The following is a 17,600-nucleotide window of genomic DNA, read 5'->3' on the forward strand; positions in this document are numbered from 1 at the left end:
ATCAGAAATCTGCGTTGTCTATTTATGTGTATTTTATAGGAATACTGTGAATGTGTTCTGCAGAAAATGATTCTAGAATGATTATTGGTGATATGATCATAGTTGAAATAACCTTCTGCTTCATTCCAAGGTCCCAAGATGGATCCCAGTCTGTCTCTGTTACCTGCTGATCTGAGGAGTGTAGACCAGAGCAGCACACATGTTAAACCAGAAATATCACCAGATACCATCACATCTCTGAACTGCGGTAAAATACTGGAACCAACAGGAATTGTTGTGAAGAAAGAGTCGGATGATGAAGAATATTCTGGTGAGTGGAGTTAAAAAGATTTGAGGGGCTTTTAGGGATCTGGATATCAGTAGGAATTTTATAAGTGACCATATTCACTTCTTTTCACTTTTCTGTCGTGTAGTGGGCTGCAGCGGCCAGAAATGTGAATGATACATTCTGCATTTTACAACAGATTTGTCAGATTCCCTTTCATTTGTTAGATTCTGCAATTCCTTTGTGTTTTCTGTAGTCAAAAGGTATTCCAAATTATTTGATGCACTGAGCAATTGTTTTAATATTTAATTTCAATATTGAAACCACTGAGTTTTATGCTTTGACACAGTGGTGACCTAGCAGGTAACAAAAACAGTTTCACTTTCAATACCCACTTTTTTTCCTCTCTAATTGTGACCAAAACCCCTGTTTAAAATGTCATGTCATTTTATTAATCAGGTTTAAACATGGAGGCTTATGTTTTTTGTTTTTACAGAACAGGAAATGAAATTTGCTGATCTGAGGTATAAAGAGGAAACTGACGTAAAGTTACACCAGTTCAACAAGTATGACGAAAGTTTAAGACGAGTGAAGATCCTTGAAATACGACAGAGAAAACATTCTAAAGGGAACACTTACCAGTGTGAAGAGTGTGGGAAGAGATTTGCAAAAGCAGCAAACCTTAAAATTCACAAAAGGACACATACTGGAGAGAAGCCATACCAGTGTGTACAATGTGGGAAGAGTTTTACACAAACATCACACCTTATAATACACAAGAGGACACATACTGGAGAAAAGCCCTACCAGTGTGTACAATGTGGGAAGAGTTTTACACAAGCATCACAGCTTAAAACACACAAGTGGACACATACTGGAGAGAAGCCCTACCAGTGTATACAATGTGGGAAGAGTTTTATACAAGCATCAGAGTTTATAAGACACAAGAGGACACATACTGGAGAGAAGCCCTACCAGTGTGTACAATGTGGGAAGAGTTTCGCAGAAGCAACATACCTTAAAATTCACAAAAGGACACATACTGGAGAGAAGCCATACCAGTGTGTACAATGTGGGAAGAGTTTTACACAAACATCACAGCTTATAACACACAAGAGGACACATACTGGAGAGAAGCCCTACCAATGTATACAATGTGGGAAGAGTTTTTCAGATGCATCATGCTTTAAAAGACACAAGATGACACATCTTTCAAATATGTACCAGTGCACTCTTTGCTCTAAAGGCTTTAGCACATTAGATCAACTCAAACATCATCAACATTTACATAAAGAAGAAAAGGCCGACAAGCATACAGAGAAGAAATTGACGAAATCATATTTCATCACACCTGTGAATTGGGTTGAAACTGTGGAAGTAACAGTGAACAATGAGAAGCAGGACTTGGATGGTGTGATTCATTCAGGTGAGTGAAATAACCTTTAGGTATTTCAAGTAGAGGGTGAATTTTTGTAAATATGTATTTCATACACACAAATACAAAATTTCCCAGACTGTAATAGTGTGATGGAGCTTTTTATACATTTAGAAATATTATTCAGGAAAGGTTTTGTACATGTAGCCCTCATGTTCCCCAGTCCAGGTTTTGGTTTTTATTAAGGCCTTGTTCACACGAACATCTGAACCAGGTATTTTTATTATTATTATTTTTCCTCGTCCGTGTTGTGGGGGCAGCATCCCAAGTACGGAATCCCAGACAGAATCCCTCTCCCCAGCCACCTCCAACAGCAGTAAATCATTTACAGCTTTTACATCATTATCCAGAGCGACTTGCAATCAGTAGTTACAGGGACAGTCCCCCTGGAGCAACTTAGGGTTAAGTGTCTTGCTCAGGGACACATTGGTAGTAAATGGTATTTGAACCTGGGTCTTCTGGTTCATAGGTGAGTGTGTTACCCACTAGACTACTACCACCGTAATCGAGAGCCTTGCTTTCTTGCTCAGCTCCTTTTTCACCATGACAGATCGGTTCAGCCTCCAGCATCACTGCAGACGCTGCCCCAATCCACCTGTCGACCTCCTGCTCCCTTTATCTGTCACTCGTGAACAAGACCTTGAGATACTTAAACTCCTCCACTTGAGGCAGGACCTCTCTTCCGACCCGGGTTGGCAAGCTACCCTTTTCTGGTCGAGAACCATGGTCTCAGATCTAGAGGTGCTGGACCTCATCCCACGCGCTTCACACTCGCTTTACTGCTGGCTATGCAGACCAACCTCACGCTCCTCTGGTACAGAGACTGAATGGCCCTTAACAAAAGGCCGTCCACCCCATACTCTTGGAGCGCCCCCCCCATAGGGTGCCCTTGGGGACACAGTCATAAGCCTTCACCAAATCCACAAAACACATGTGGATTGCTTGGGCAAACTCCCATACCCCCTCCATCACCCCAGCAATGGTAAAGAGCTGGTCCACAGTTCCACGGCCAGGACGAAAACCACATTGCTCCTCCTCAATCCGAGATTCAGCTATTGACTGGACCCCCCTCACCAGTACCTTGGAGTAGACCTTTTCAGGGAGGCTGAGGAGTGGGATCTCCCTATAGTTGGGAAAACAGGCACCACCACCCCAGCCTGCCACTCCACCGGAACTGCCCTCGATGTCCAAGCAATGTTGCAGAGATGTGTCAACCATGACAGCCCTACAACATCCATAGCCATGAGATACCCAGGACTGATCTCGTCCAGCTCCTCAAAGTATTCCTTCCACCGCCCGACTATAGCCCCTGTCAATGTCATTAGCTCCTCAACCCCACTGTAAACAGTGTGAGCAAGTTGCTGCCTTCCTCTCCTGAGGCATCGGAAATGTTTGCCAGAACCTCTTTGGAGCTGATCGGTAGTCTTTCTCCATGGCCTCACATGACTCCTCCCATGCCCAAGATTTTGCGACAGTGACTGCCACTGCTGCACCCTGCTTGGCCGTCCGGTACCTGTCTGCTGCTTCTGGAGACCCACAGACCAGCCATGCCCCATAGGCCTCCTTCTTCAGCCTGACTGCTCCCCTAACCTCCCCTAATCACCGACCTGCAACCTAGATGTACCGAGTGTACCGATGGGCATCCTAATGTTTGAACATGGTGTTTGTTATGGCCAAACTGTGGCTTGTACAGAAGTCCAATAACAAACCACCACTTGAGTTCAGATCTAGAGGGCCGTTTCTACCAATCACGCCCCTCCAGGTCATGCTGTCATTACCCACGTGAGTGTTGAAGTCCCCCAGCAGGACAATGGAGTCCCCAGTCGGAGCACTATCTAGCACTCATCCCAGGGACTCCAAAAAGTGTGGGTACTCTGAGCTGTTATTCGTCGAAAAGCGCAAACAGTCAGGACCCTTTCCCCGACCTGAAGGAGCAGGGATGCTACCCTCTTGTCCCCCAGGGTAAACCCCAAAAAACAAGCTGAGAGTCTTGGGGCTAACAAAAAGCCAACCCCAGCCCTCCACCTCTCACCTGGAGCAACTCCAGCAAAGGAGAGTGTCCAACCTCTCTCGAGGACATCCAGAGCCAATGCTATTTTTTCAAGGTGAGTCCGACTATATCTAGCCAGTACCACTCAACCTCTTCCACAAGCTCCAACTCCTTCCCCGTGAGAGAGGTGACGTTCCATGTCCCAATAGCCAGTTTCCTTGTTTGGGGATTGGCCTGCCAAAGCTCCCACCAAAGCTCCTGATCCACATTGCACCAGACCTTTCATGTTCCTCCTGCGGGTGTTGGGTCCACAGTTGGATGAGCCCATGTATCCAGTTCAGGCTGGGCCCGGCCGGGCCCCATGGGTGAAAGTCCGGCCACTAGCTGCTCGCCCACGGTAACCCTCTGAGCTTAGTTTACTCAATTATTTTCTGACTATTTTTTATGTAAAGTCTATAGCTGAATACAGAAAATATGGTATACGGTTATGTTATATGTTTCTGCAGCAGTATTTTTGCTATGGACCCGTTACCCTTTCAAAAACTGTTATGTTTAAATTTACTTATAAAATTATATACCGTAATATATACTGTCTATGGTTAAATTTATATCGCTATATGAATTTTATGCCTTATCGCAAAGTTCTAGTTGCAGCTTGAAATCCCAAAAAGGTAAGGTGCCAATGACGTCCCCTTTTACAAGGGACTGTCTTCACATTCTGCTCCGCAGATACTTTCATGGCTGCCCACTGCTTACTAAAGGCAGAGGACAAATTTAGTTGTGAGACTGTTTTTGTCATTGTGATGCACAGCACACTCACCGTGAATGAATGTTTCACTTTCAGGATCCACTTTATTCCTCACTAATTGTGCCCAAGATCTTTGCTTAAAATGTCATGTTATTTGATTAATCAGGCTCATACATGTCTATGGTGGCTTATGCTTGTTTGTTTTTACAGATCCGGAAATGAAATTTGCTGATCAAACTGAAGAAAAGTTACACCAGTTCCACAAGTATAACGACAGTTTAAAAGAAGTAAAGATTCTTGAAACAGAACAGAGAAACTTTTCAAAAGAGAAACCCTACCAGTGTGTACAATGTTGGAAGAGTTTTACACATGCATCACTGCTCATAACCCACAAGAAGACACATACAGGAGAGAAGCCCCACCAATGTGTACAATGTGGGAAGACATTTGCAGAAGCATCATACCTTAAAATTCACAAGAGGACACATACAGGAGAGAAGCCCTACCAGTGTGTACAATGTGGGAAGAGTTTTGCAGAAGCATCATACCTTAGAATTCACAAGAGGACACATACTGGAGAGAAGCCCTACCAGTGTGTACAATGTGGGAAGAGTTTTGCACGAGCATCAAACCTTATTACACATAAGAGGATACATAGTGGAGAGAAGCCCTACCAGTGTGTACAATGTGGGAAGAGTTTTACACAAGCATCAAACCTTATTACACACAAGAGGACACATACTGCAAATATCTACCAACATTTACATACTGAAGAAAATGCCGACAAGCATACAGAGAAGAAATTGAAGAAATCAGATATCATACCTTTGAATTTGGTTGAAACAGTGAATGATGAGAGGCAGGACTTGGTTGATGTGATTAATGCAGGTGAGTAGAATAAAATTTAAGCATTTCAGATAGATGGTGAATTTTTGTAAATATGTATTTCTTACAAATACACATTTTCTTAGACTGTAATAGTCATTTAGAAATATCATTCAGGAAAAGTTCTGTATATGCAGCCTTCGTGCCGTTACTTGACTGCGGACTGTAATCTGATCGTTTCTCTGCTCATTGAAGCAAATCAATGCGCCTACATGGGCGTTCAGCACCAGCGTTAATTTTGCTGCGTGTTCGCATGGCGTCAAATATACCCTGCATGCCATGATTTAAGGACATTTCATCAATGTTGGATCAGCCTGTAGTGTCTTTTTCCACTTTAATTTTGAGTGTGACGCATTTCATATAATAATGAGCCTGTCTCCTCTTTATGTTATGTTGTCACTACCAATGCTTTTAAATGTGTGAAGTATTAGTAGTAATTGTTGCTGCTACTGTATACACAGTTTAGAATCATTTTTCAAAGTGCTGTTGGTTCCTTAAAGCACAATACAATGAAAACATTTACAAACTATATCATCATTTTGTCCCATCCCACAGTTTTAATGCAGACATCTTTTCAAAGCTTTGTCCATCCCACTTTTTTAAACGCCCAATTACATTTCAAGAGAAATCATTATGAGGCGATGGGCTGTAATTGTGTCTGTATTTTTGTCAAAGATGTTAAACCAGAAATATCGCCAGATTCTCTGATCTGTGGAAAAATTCTGGAACCAACACGAATTGATGTGAAGGACAAGTTGGATGATGAAGAATATTCAGGTAAGTGGAGTTCTGTTCATATAAGGAACTGTATTGACTGTGTTGCTGTGGATAATCAGTAAGTCATGAATAACTGGGGAGACCCACATAAGTTACATTAATTACAAATGTGGCAGACATAACCATTAGCAGTAATGATGCTCTAGTATCATTACATCTAGCAACATTATTTTTGCTCACTTTGAGGTAATGGATGCAACTACTGAGAACTTGCTGCCCACAGCCTCAGATATTCCATCAGAGACTGTGCTGACCTGCTGGCAGAGGTGTTTCACTAAGAAAGGAGGAGTAGGACCAGACTTGTTAAGAAGTGTCCTTCATACCCAGGGAATTCCTATTTTACACAACTGCCTTGTGAAAGGTGAAGAAATATTTTTAAAAAGCTCAATGAAATCATGCATGTAAAACATAAAAAGCAGCGAATAAATAAACAATGGGGAGACCTGTAATAATTTTTTCCCCCACTTGGATAATGAACCGAAACCATAATAATAAAATCATGTTTTAAATCTGCTGATTTGTTTGCATTCCAAACTGACAGCCTCTTTGCCACAGCTGAACACACATTTAGATTACGTTGGTCTGTGCAACGTCCCGCCTCAACCGGAAAACCAGAAACGTGAATTCCGCCGTGTTTTCTGTATCGTGGAAATCATAGGGCCCTACTGTAGTCAAAAGGTATTCCAAATGATTTGATACATTGAGCCCCTTGTGCAAGGCACTGTCCCCACTTTCTGCTCCACTAGTGGCTTTCATGGCTGCCCACTTTTAATACCCACTTTATTTCTCGCTAATTGTGACCAAAACCCCTGTTTAAAATGTCATGTCATTTTATTGATCAGGTTTAAACATGGAGGCTTATGTTTTTTGTTTTCACAGATCAGGAAATGAAATTTGCTGATCAGAGGTGTAAAGAGGAAACTGAAGAAAAGTTACACCAGTTCAACAAGTATGACGACAGTTTAAGACAAGTGAAGATCCTTGAAACAGGACCGAGAAACTCTTCTAAAGAAAAGCCCTACCAGTGTGAAGAGTGTGGGAAGAGCTTTCCACATGCATCAAACTTTAAATCGCACAAGAGGACACATACTGGAGAAAAGCCCTACCAGTGTGGACAATGTGGGAAGAGTTTTGCAGAAGCAGGAACCCTTAAAATACACAATAGGACACATACTGGAGAGAAGCCCTACCAGTGTGTTCAATGTGGGAAGAGTTTTGCAGAAGCAGGAACCCTTAAAATGCACAAGAGGACACATACTGGAGAGAAGCCCTACCAGTGTGTACAATGTGGGAAGAGTTTTACACGCGCATCAAACTTTAAATCGCACAAGAGGACGCATACTGGAGAGAAGCCCTACCAGTGTGGACAATGTGAGAAGAGTTTTGCAGAAGCAGGAACCCTTAAAAGACACAAGAGGACACATACTAAAGAGAAGCCCTACCAGTGTGTACAATGTGGGAAGAGTTTTTCAGATGCATCATACCTTAAAAAACATAAGAGGACACATCCTGTAAATACCTACCAGTGCACTTTTTGCTCTAAATGCTTCAGAACATTAGATCAACTCAAACATCATCAACATTTACATAGTGAAGAACAGGCCGACAAGCGTACAGAGAAGAAATTGAAGAAATCTGATATCATCACACCTGTGAATTTGTTGAAAACAGTGGAAGTAACAGTGAATGATGAGAATCCGGACTTGGATGATGTGATTAATTCAGGTGAGTGAAATAAATTGTAAGCATTTCAGATAGCGGGTGAATTTTTGAAAATATATATTTCATACACACATGCATATTTTCCCAGACATTAATAGTGTGATTGAGCTTTTTATACATTACAGGGAATGCAGAATTATTAGGCAAGTTGTATTTTTGAGGAATAATTTTATTATTGAACAACAACCATGTTCTCATTGAACCCAAAAAATGCATTAATATCAAAGCTGAATGTTTTTGGAAGTAGTTTTTAGTTTGTTTTTATTTTTAGGTATTTTAGGGGGATATCTGTGTGTGCAGGTGACTATTAATGTGCATAATTATTAGGCAACTTAACAAAAAACAAATATATACCCATTTCAATTATTTATTTTTACCAGTGAAACCAATAGAACATCTCCACATTCACAAATATACATTTCTGACATTCAAAAACAAAACAAAAACAAATCAGCAGCCACCTTTCTTTGCAAGGACACTCAAAAGCCTGCCATCCATGGATTCTGTCAGTGTTTTGATCTGTTCACCATCAACATTGCGTGCAGCATCAACCACAGCCTCCCAGACACTGTTCAGAGAGGTGTACTGTTTTCCCTCCTTGTAAATCTCACATTTGATGATGGACCAGAGGTTCTCAATGGGGTTCAGATCAGGTGAACAAGGAGGCCATGTCATTAGTTTTTCTTCTTTTACTGTTACCCTTTCTTGCCAGCCACGCTGTGGAGTACTTGGACGCGTGTGATGGAGCATTGTCCTGCATGAAAATCATGTTTTTCTTGAAGGATGCAGACTTCTTCCTGTACCACTGCTTGAAGAAGGTGTCTTCCAGAAACTGGCAGTAGGACTGGGAGTTGAGCTTGACTCCATCCTCAACCCGAAAAGGCCCCACAAGCTCATCTTTGATGATACCAGCCCAAACCAGTACTCCACCTCCACCTTGCTGGCGCCTGAGTCGGACTGGAGCTCTCTGCCCTTTACCAATCCAGCCACGGGCCCATCCATCTGGCCCATCAAGACTCACTCTGATTTCATCAGTCCATGAAACCTTAGAAAAATCAGTCTTGAGATATTTCTTGGCCCAGTCTTGACGTTTCAGCTTGTGTGTCTTGTGGTGGTCGTCTTTCAGCCTCTTACCTTGGCCATGTCTCTGAGTATTGCACACCTTGTGCTTTTGGGCACTCCAGTGATGTTGCAGCTCTGAAATATGGCCAAACTTGTGGCAAGTGGCATCTTGGCAGCTGCACGCTTTACTTTTCTCAGTTCATGGGCAGTTATTTTGCGCCTTGGTTTTTCCACACGCTTCTTGCGACCCTGTTGACTATTTTGAATGAAACGCTTGATTGTTCGATGATCTCACTTCAGAAGCTTTGCAATTTTAAGAGTGCTGCATCCCTCTGCAAGATATCTCACTATTTTTGACTTTTCTGAGCCTGTCAAGTCCTTCTTTTGACCCATTTTGCCAAAGGAAAGGAAGTTGCCTAATAATTATGCACACCTGATATAGGGTGTTGATGTCATTAGACCACACCCCTTCTCATTACAGAGATGCACATCACCTAATATGCTTAATTGGTAGTAGGCTTTCGAGCCTATACAGCTTGGAGTAAGACAACATGCATGAAGAGGATGATGTGGACAAAATACTCATTTGCCCAATAATTCTGCACTCCCTGTATATTATTCAGGAAAGGTCCAGTATATGCAGCCCTCGTGTTCCCCAGTTTAGGTTTTCTGCAATCAATCAATTAATTTGTAAGTAATCCACCTGTTGCTGTGAGCTTTTGTGTTTACTTAGTGCAGTACGCATGTCGGTGCCCAATCCAGACCATTTGCCCGAACAGTTCAGACAGCGTGTATGGAAATGGCCTGGAGTGGTTCTAGCCTGTTTGGTGCTTTGTGCAATATAGTCATTATGATTTGAAATATCACAAAATAAATTCTTGGAATTCTGGAGGGACTGCATGATAAAATATGAACAAGCGTAGTGTATTTTCTGACTATTTTTTATGTAAAGTCTATAGCTGAATACGCAAAATATGGTATGAGGTTATGTTATATGTTGATGTATCTGTAAAAAGTTTATGCAGCAGTGTTTTTGCTATGGACCCGTTACCCTTTCAAAAACTGTTACGTTTAAATGTACTTATAAAATTATATACCATAATATATACCGTCTATGGTTACATTTATATCGCTATATGAATTTTATGCCTTATCTCAAAGTCCTAGTTGCGGGCTCAAATCCTGAACCTGTAAGGTGCCAATAACGTCCCCTTTTACAAGGGATTGTCCCCACATTCTGCTCCACTTGTGCTTTCATGGCTGCCCACTGCTTACTAAGGGCAGAGGACACACTTTGTTGTGAGACTGTTTTTGTCATTGTGATTCCTTACTAAATTTGTCCGAAACCCCTGCTTAAAAATGTATGTCATTTGATTGATCAGGCTCAAACTTATCTTTGGTGGCTTACAGTTGTTTGTTTTTACAGATCACCAGTTCAACAAGAGAAGCTTAAGAGAAGTAAAGATTCTTGAAACAGGACAGAGAAACTTTTTAAAAGAGAAGCCTTACCAATGTGAAGAGTGTGGGAAAGGTTTTACACAAGCATTCAGTCTAAAAACACACCAGAGGATACATACTGGAGAGAAGCCATACCTGTGTGTACAATGTGGGAAGAGTTTTACACAAGCGTCACAGCTTATAACACACAAGAGGACACATACTGGAGAGAAGCCCTACCAGTGTGAAGAGTGTGGGAGGAGATTTTCAAAAGCAGGAAACCTTAAAAGTCACAAGAGGATACATACTGGAGAGAAACCCTACCAGTGTGTACAATGTAGGAAGTGTTTTTCAGATGCATCACAGCTCAAAATACACACGAGGACGCATACTGGAGAGAAGCCCTACCAGTGCGTACAATGCGGGAAGAGATTTGCAAAAGCAGCAAACCTTACAATTCACAAAAGGACACATACTGGAGAGAAGCCCTACCAGTGTGTACAATGTGGGAAGAGATTTGCACGAGCATCAAACCTTATTACACACAAGAAGATACATCTTGAAAATATGTACCAGTGCACTCTTTGCTCTAAAGGCTTTAGAACATTAGATCAACTCAAACATCATCAACATTTACATACTGAAGAAAAGGCCGACAAGCGTACAGAGAAGAAATTGAAGAAATCAGATATCATCACACCTGTGAATTGGGTAGAAACTGTGGAACTAACAGTGAATGATGAGAAGCAGGACTTGGATGATGTGATTCATTCAGGTGAGTGAAATAAATTGTAAGCATTTCAGATAGCGCGTGAATTTTTGTAAATATCTATTTCATACACACATATATATTTTCACAGACTGTAATAGTGTGATGGAGCTTTTTATACATTTAGAAATTTTATTTTGGAAAGGTCTAGTATATGCAGCCCTCATGTTTCACAGTCCAGGTTTTGGTTTTTATTAAGGCCTTGTTCACTCCAATGTCTGAATCAGGCTTCGTCGCGTTACGTTAATGCAGACTGTAATTTGACCGTTTCTCTGCTCGTTGAAGCAAATCAATTTGTCCACATGGGCGTTCAGCACCAGCATTCAGTTTGCTGTGTGTTTGGATGGTGTTAAATAAACACTGCATTCCATGTTTTATTGCAGTCTATTTCTGATTAAATCCTGACTGACGTTAAACTGCAAGTGTTCAACAGCATCAAGCAAACACCAGTGAAACAGCAATCGAAGGCGGCTACAAAACAGCAGAAATGCAGATGGTGTTCAGAGGGCATTCGTTTTGAACATCTGGGTGGATGAGGCCTTATAATCTTTTATTATCTACAGCTATTTACTAAAATAATACTTTAAAGGATTACAAGTCATTTTATAGTTATTTAATCTAGAGATTAAAGGTCTTAAAAAATAACTTTTTTTTGGGTCTGCAATCAATTAATTTGTAAGTATTCCGCCTGTTGCTGCGCACTTCCGAGTTTACTAAGTGCAGTACGCATGTCGGTGCCCAATCCAGACCATTTGCCCGAACAGTTCGGTGCCTGCGATTGGGTACTGACAGCGTGTATGGAAATGGCCTGGAGTGGTTCTAGCCTGTTTGGTGCCCTGTGCAATATAGTCATTATGATTTAAAATGTCACAAAATAAAATCTTGGAATCCTGGAGGGACTGCATGATAAAATTTTTTATGTAAAGTCTATAGCTGAAAACACAAAATATGGTATGAGGTTATGTTATATGTTGATGTATCTGTAAAACGTTTATGCAGCAGTGTTTTTGCTATGGACCCGTTACCCTTTCAAAAACGTACGTTTAAATGTACTTACAAAATTATATACCGTAATATATATCGTCTATGGTTAAATTTATATCGCTATATGAATTTTATGCCTTATCTCAAATTCCTAGTTGCAGGTTCAAATCCCGAACCGGTAAATTGCCAATGACGTCCCCTGTCATGAATGTGGGGACTGTCCCCTGTCATTCTGCTCCACTGGTGCTTTCATGGCTGCCCATTGCTTACTAAGGGCATAGGACACATTTTGTTGAGAGACTGTTTTTGTCATTGTGATGCACAGCACACTCACCTTGAATGAATGTTTCACTTTCAATATCCACTTTATTCCTCACTAAATTTGTCCAGGACCTCTGCTTAAAATGTCATGTTATTTGATTAATCAGGCTGAAGCATGTCTATGGTGGCTTATGGTTGTTTTGTTTTTACAGATCAGGAAATGGAATTCGCTGATCAAACTGAAGAAAAGTTACACCAGTTCCACAAGTATAACGACAGTTTAAAAGAAGTAAAGATTCTTGAAACAGAACAGAGAAACTTTTCAAAAAAGAAGCCATACCAGTGTGTACAATGTGGGAAGAGTTTTACACAAGCATCAAACCTTAAAATACATACGAGGACACATACTGGAGAGAAGCCGTACCAGTGTGTACAATGTGGGAAGAATTTAGCAAAAGCAGAAAACCTTAAAATACACACAAGAACACATACTGGAGAGAAGCCCTACCAGGTTGTACAATGTGGGAAGAGTTTTACACCAGCATCACTCAAATGTAATGAACGTTTACATACCGATGAAAAGCTCTATAAGTGTTTCGCAGTCGTTAAACTGAAGAAATTAGATATAACCACACCTATACATTGTGGTAACATACTGGAACCAACAAGAATTGTTGTGAAGAAAGAGTGAATGTTTCGTTGTCTGTGTGTGTGTGGTCAACTGTGAGGTCTTTGTTATAGAGTCTGACAGCGGTTGGGGAAAAAAAGACCTTCTGAACCTCTCCTTCCTACATCGTGGGTGCAGCAGCCTGCCACTGAAGCTGCTCAGTGGAGGAGCTGCTCACGGGTTTCCTGCATGAGGTGGGATATGTTGTCCAAAAGGGATGACAGCTTAGCCACCATTCTCCTGTCACTCACCACCTCCACTGGGTCCAGAGGGCATCCTAGAACAGAGCCGACGCCAGATGTGGCTCGTCACCATCCCCATCTTCGTAAGATAGCTAAGCTCATTCCAGAGGTTGATCCTACAGCTGAGATACTCATGTTGCTTGGTAGAGATATAATACGAGTACATAAAGTGAGGGAGCAAGTTAACGGACCTCACAACGCCCCCTTTGCGCAACGGCTAGACTTAGGATGGGTGCTAGTCGGAGAAGTCTGCTTGGGGAGCACACACAAGCCAACGGTTAACTCGTTTAAAACAACAGTGCTCGAAAATGGTCGACCTTCAACCTTCCAACCTTGTACAAATTTCCTATGTATCAAAGAAAGGATAGATCCTGACACAAGGACAAGGAAGGGAAACTTAAAGAACAACCAAGCTGCAGGAGAATTGTTAGGACGAACAGTCTTCAATCAAACGGAGAGTGACAACAAGCTGGCTCCTTCTATCGAGGATGACATCTTTTTGAAGATGATGGACAAAGAGGTCTACAGAAATGAGTCTAACAGTTGGGTTGCTCCACTCCCATTCAGACAACCGAGACAACGCTTACCTAATAATCGTGATCAAGCAGTCAAACGTTTCACATCGCTCCAGCGCAGCCTAAAAAGGAGACCAGAGATGTTACAAAAGTATGTAGCCTTCATGGAGAAGATTCTGGAGAACGACCATGCAGAGGTAGCGCCACCATTGGGACAGAATGAAGAATGTTGGTTCCTTCCAACATTTGGGGTGTTCCATCCTCGAAAGCCAAGCCAAATCAGGGTGGTATTTGACTCGAGCGCTAAGTGTTCTGGAGTTTCTCTTAATGATGTGCTTCTCACAGGGCCTGATCTTAACAACACGCTGCTTGGAGTACTGATGCGGTTCCGCAAGGAAAAGGTAGCTATACTTGCAGACGTACAGCAGATGTTTCACTGTTTCATAGTGCGCCCAGATCACAGGAATTACCTGAGGTTTCTGTGGTATAAGAACAATGACGTGACCAAAGAAGTCATAGACTACAGAATGAAAGTCCATGTTTTCGGGAACAGCCCGTCTCCAGCCATAGCTATTTATGGACTCAGGAGAGCTATCCAAGAGGATGAGAGAGAACATGGGAGTGACACAGTTGACTTTGTGGAGCGCCACTTTTATGTGGACGATGGTCTTCATTCCCTTCCATCTGATGCTGAAGCCATTGATCTGCTCAGCAGAACGCAGTCATCATTTGCCAAATCAAATGTCAAGCTTCACAAGTTTGCTTCTAATAGCCGAAAGGTCTTGGAAGCTTTCCCTCAGGAAGACCGAGCAGCAGTTGAAGGGAATGTGGATCTCAGTGGGGAAGTTGTGCCCACTCAGCGCAGTTTAGGTCTTCTGTGGGAAGTGACAAGTGACACGTTCACCTTTTCTGTGGCGAAAGACCTCAAGCCATTCACCCGTCGTGGTGTCCTCTCCACGATAAATAGTATCTTCGACCCAATGGGGTTCTTGGCACCAGTTACGATCCAGGGAAGAGCTCTTCTAAGAGAACTCACAGCTGAACAGTCGGACTGGGACACGCCGCTCCCTGAAGATAAGATTGGCAGGTGGAAAGTCTGGCACGACTCACTAGAGAGGCTAAGACACCTTCATGTACCACGTACATATACGCCGACTTCTTTAGCCAAAGCAGTACACGCACAGCTCTGTACCTTTTCTGATGCATCTACCAAAGCTATTGGTGCTGTGTCGTACCTGAGAACTGTACAAGAGAACGGAGAAGTGCAGGTCGGATTTGTGATGGGAAAGTCCAAGCTCGTACCTCTGTCTGAACCAACGATTCCAAGACTGGAGCTTTGTGCAGCCGTTCTAGCTGTGGAAATGGTTGACCTGATTAAAGATGAACTGGATTTAAAATTAGATTCCACGAAATTCTACACTGACAGCAAGGTAGCTTTAGGTTACATCCACAATGAATCGAGACGCTTCTATGTGTACGTCCATAACAGGGTTCAGCGCATTAGTCAAACTACGAAGCCTGAACAATGGCATTATGTGCGCACAGAGGACAATCCTGCAGACCTTGCATCAAGGTCTGTTCCTGCTTCGCTCCTGGCAAAGACGACGTGGTTTACAGGATTTCTCATGAACACTCCTAATGAATCAGAGCAGGCTCAACCTTTTGATCTAGTTGAACCAGAGCTGGATGTGAATGTCCGTACTCAAGTGAGAAGCTATGTAACAGAATTACGAGAGAAGAACCTCAAAGCGGAAAGCTTTCAAAGATTCTCTAGTTTGAGTTCTCTCATTCGGGCCATAGCCGTCTTAATACACAATGCAAGGTCTCACATTCATTCGAAGCGCACTGAAAAGTGTAAAGGGTGGCGTAAGTGTGATCTTCCTCACACTCCAGAAGAATTATCTCAAGCAAAGGAAATCATCATTGGCGCTGTGCAGAAAAGAGCATTCCCTAAGGAATTCAAAGCCTTGATGATGAATGATCCAGTCCATCCAAGCAGCAATCTTCTTCACCTCAGTCCAATCCTGCAGAACAATCTCATCTGTCTCGGAGGTCGACTGAAAAATGCTAATCTGGACATTGGAGAAACTAACCCAATAATTCTCCCAAAGGACAATCATGTTTCCTTGTTATTCGTCAGGCATTATCATTCTCAGGTACAGCATCAAGGTCGTCACCTCACGGAGGGAGCTCTCAGGGCAGCAGGGTTCTGGCTTTTAGGTGGTAAAAGGCTCATTAACTCTGCCTTACATAAATGTGTAACTTGCCGTAAGCTCAGAGGCAAACTGCAAACACAACGCATGGCTGACTTACCTGCGGTGCGTCTCCAAACCTGCCCTCCTTTTACTTACGTAGGTTTAGATGTTTTTGGACCCTGGTCTATCATCGCACGGCGCACTAAGGGTGGGCAGGCAGGAAGCAAGCGCTGGGCTATTCTGTTTTGCTGCATGAGTTCCAGAGCAGTACATATCGAGGTTATCGAATCGATGGATTCTTCAAGCTGTATCAACGCCCTGAGACGTTTCTTCGCAGTGAGAGGACCAGCTAAACAGCTCATGTCTGACTGTGGCACAAACTTTGTAGGAGCGTGTAAGGAGCTTGGAATGAGTGGGAACAACCCTGAGACCACAGTGCAGAGGTTCCTAAGCCAACAAGGGTGTTCATGGGTATTCAACCCCCCTCATGCGTCACACATGGGAGGTTCTTGGGAACGACTAATCGGAGTAGCTAGGAAGATTCTGGATGCAATGCTTCGCGATCAGTGCACTCGGTTAACACACGATGTTCTATGCACATTAATGGCAGAAGTAGTAGCCATCATCAACGCAAGACCACTAATCCCAGTTTCAGATGATCCTGAGGACCCATTCATCCTATCACCTTCAATGCTGTTAAACCAGAAGGTTGGAGTCCCACCTATACTGGGAGACTTCACAGACAAAGATCTTCTCACCAAACAGTGGAGACAAGTGCAGGTTCTTGCCGATAGATTCTGGAGTCGTTGGAGGAAAGAGTACCTGCCAACTTTGCAGTATCGTAGGAAATGGAACAAGTCACACCGGAACTTGCAAGAAGGAGACATTGTGCTTCTTAGAGACAGACAAGCTGCCCGTAATGACTGGCCTATGGCTGTGATTACGAAAGCGTTCCCTGGAGGGGACGGGAATGTACGAAAGGTGGAGTTAAGGACAACTAATCAGGGAAACTCAAAGACCTTTCTCAGACCAGCTTCGGAGGTTGTTTTGCTTTTGGGTAAAGACTAGCTGTATGTATTAGCTCTGGTTAGTGACCTCACAGAGATCAGGCGGGGAGTGTGCTGCCTTCTAAGGCATCCTTTGAGTGCAACTTTATTTTGAAAGGTTCAAAGTTAGAAACTTTTAGCGAGTGCTTTTATTTTGTACAGGAAGTTGTTATGGGTCATATCCTGTTTCCTTATAATTCGTCAAGACCACACTAGAATTCAGTTGTGTGTAATCTGGGTCCATCGCATGTAATCCACACTGTAATCACCACAGATGCAATGTCTTTTCACTGTGCTGTCCTCACTACAGTGTGGAACTGAAGCTATACAGCCAGTTAAACTCTGTCTCTGTAAATAAATGAAGTCACAGTAAATGGCTTAAAAGAAAACTTACGACGACTCAAGCCATTATTTGCGGGAAGAGTTTAACTGGCTGTATAGCTTCAGTTCCACACTGTAGTGAGGACAGCACAGTTAGCGTCAAAGTCAAAAATAATAACGCCCAAATCACCATTTGTTTTGCACATAAAGTAATCCCAAAGTAATCCCATTTTCCGGTAGAAGATGGAAAGGTAAAGTGAATAAAATCTCAAATTTCAC

The 17,600-nt window shown here is 42.5% G+C and overlaps 1 protein-coding gene across 3 annotated transcripts; it reads left to right on the forward strand.

Moving 5' to 3' along the window:
• Window positions 1-259: 259 nt before the first annotated feature.
• Window positions 260-17,389, forward strand: LOC114785609 (zinc finger protein 493-like). Of its 3 annotated transcripts, XM_028972017.1 has the most exons (7): window positions 260-310; window positions 762-1,691; window positions 4,649-5,326; window positions 5,999-6,100; window positions 6,980-7,825; window positions 10,311-11,096; window positions 12,548-17,389. In XM_028972017.1, exons 2-7 carry the CDS (start codon window positions 770-772, stop codon window positions 13,024-13,026), a joined length of 3,813 nt encoding a protein of 1,270 aa, XP_028827850.1. In that variant the 5' UTR covers window positions 260-310; window positions 762-769; the 3' UTR covers window positions 13,027-17,389. The 3 variants fall into 3 exon arrangements, with proteins under 3 accessions (XP_028827850.1, XP_028827852.1, XP_028827851.1); XM_028972019.1 differs by lacking the exons at window positions 260-310; window positions 762-1,691 and adding an exon at window positions 3,795-4,087; XM_028972018.1 differs by lacking the exons at window positions 260-310; window positions 762-1,691 and having other exon boundaries at window positions 4,159-5,326.
• The last annotated feature ends 211 nt before the right edge of the window (window positions 17,390-17,600 follow it).

This window comes from Denticeps clupeoides, chromosome 3 (genome assembly GCF_900700375.1).
Source record: "Denticeps clupeoides chromosome 3, fDenClu1.1, whole genome shotgun sequence".
NCBI classification, from domain to species: Eukaryota; Metazoa; Chordata; class Actinopteri; order Clupeiformes; family Denticipitidae; genus Denticeps; species Denticeps clupeoides.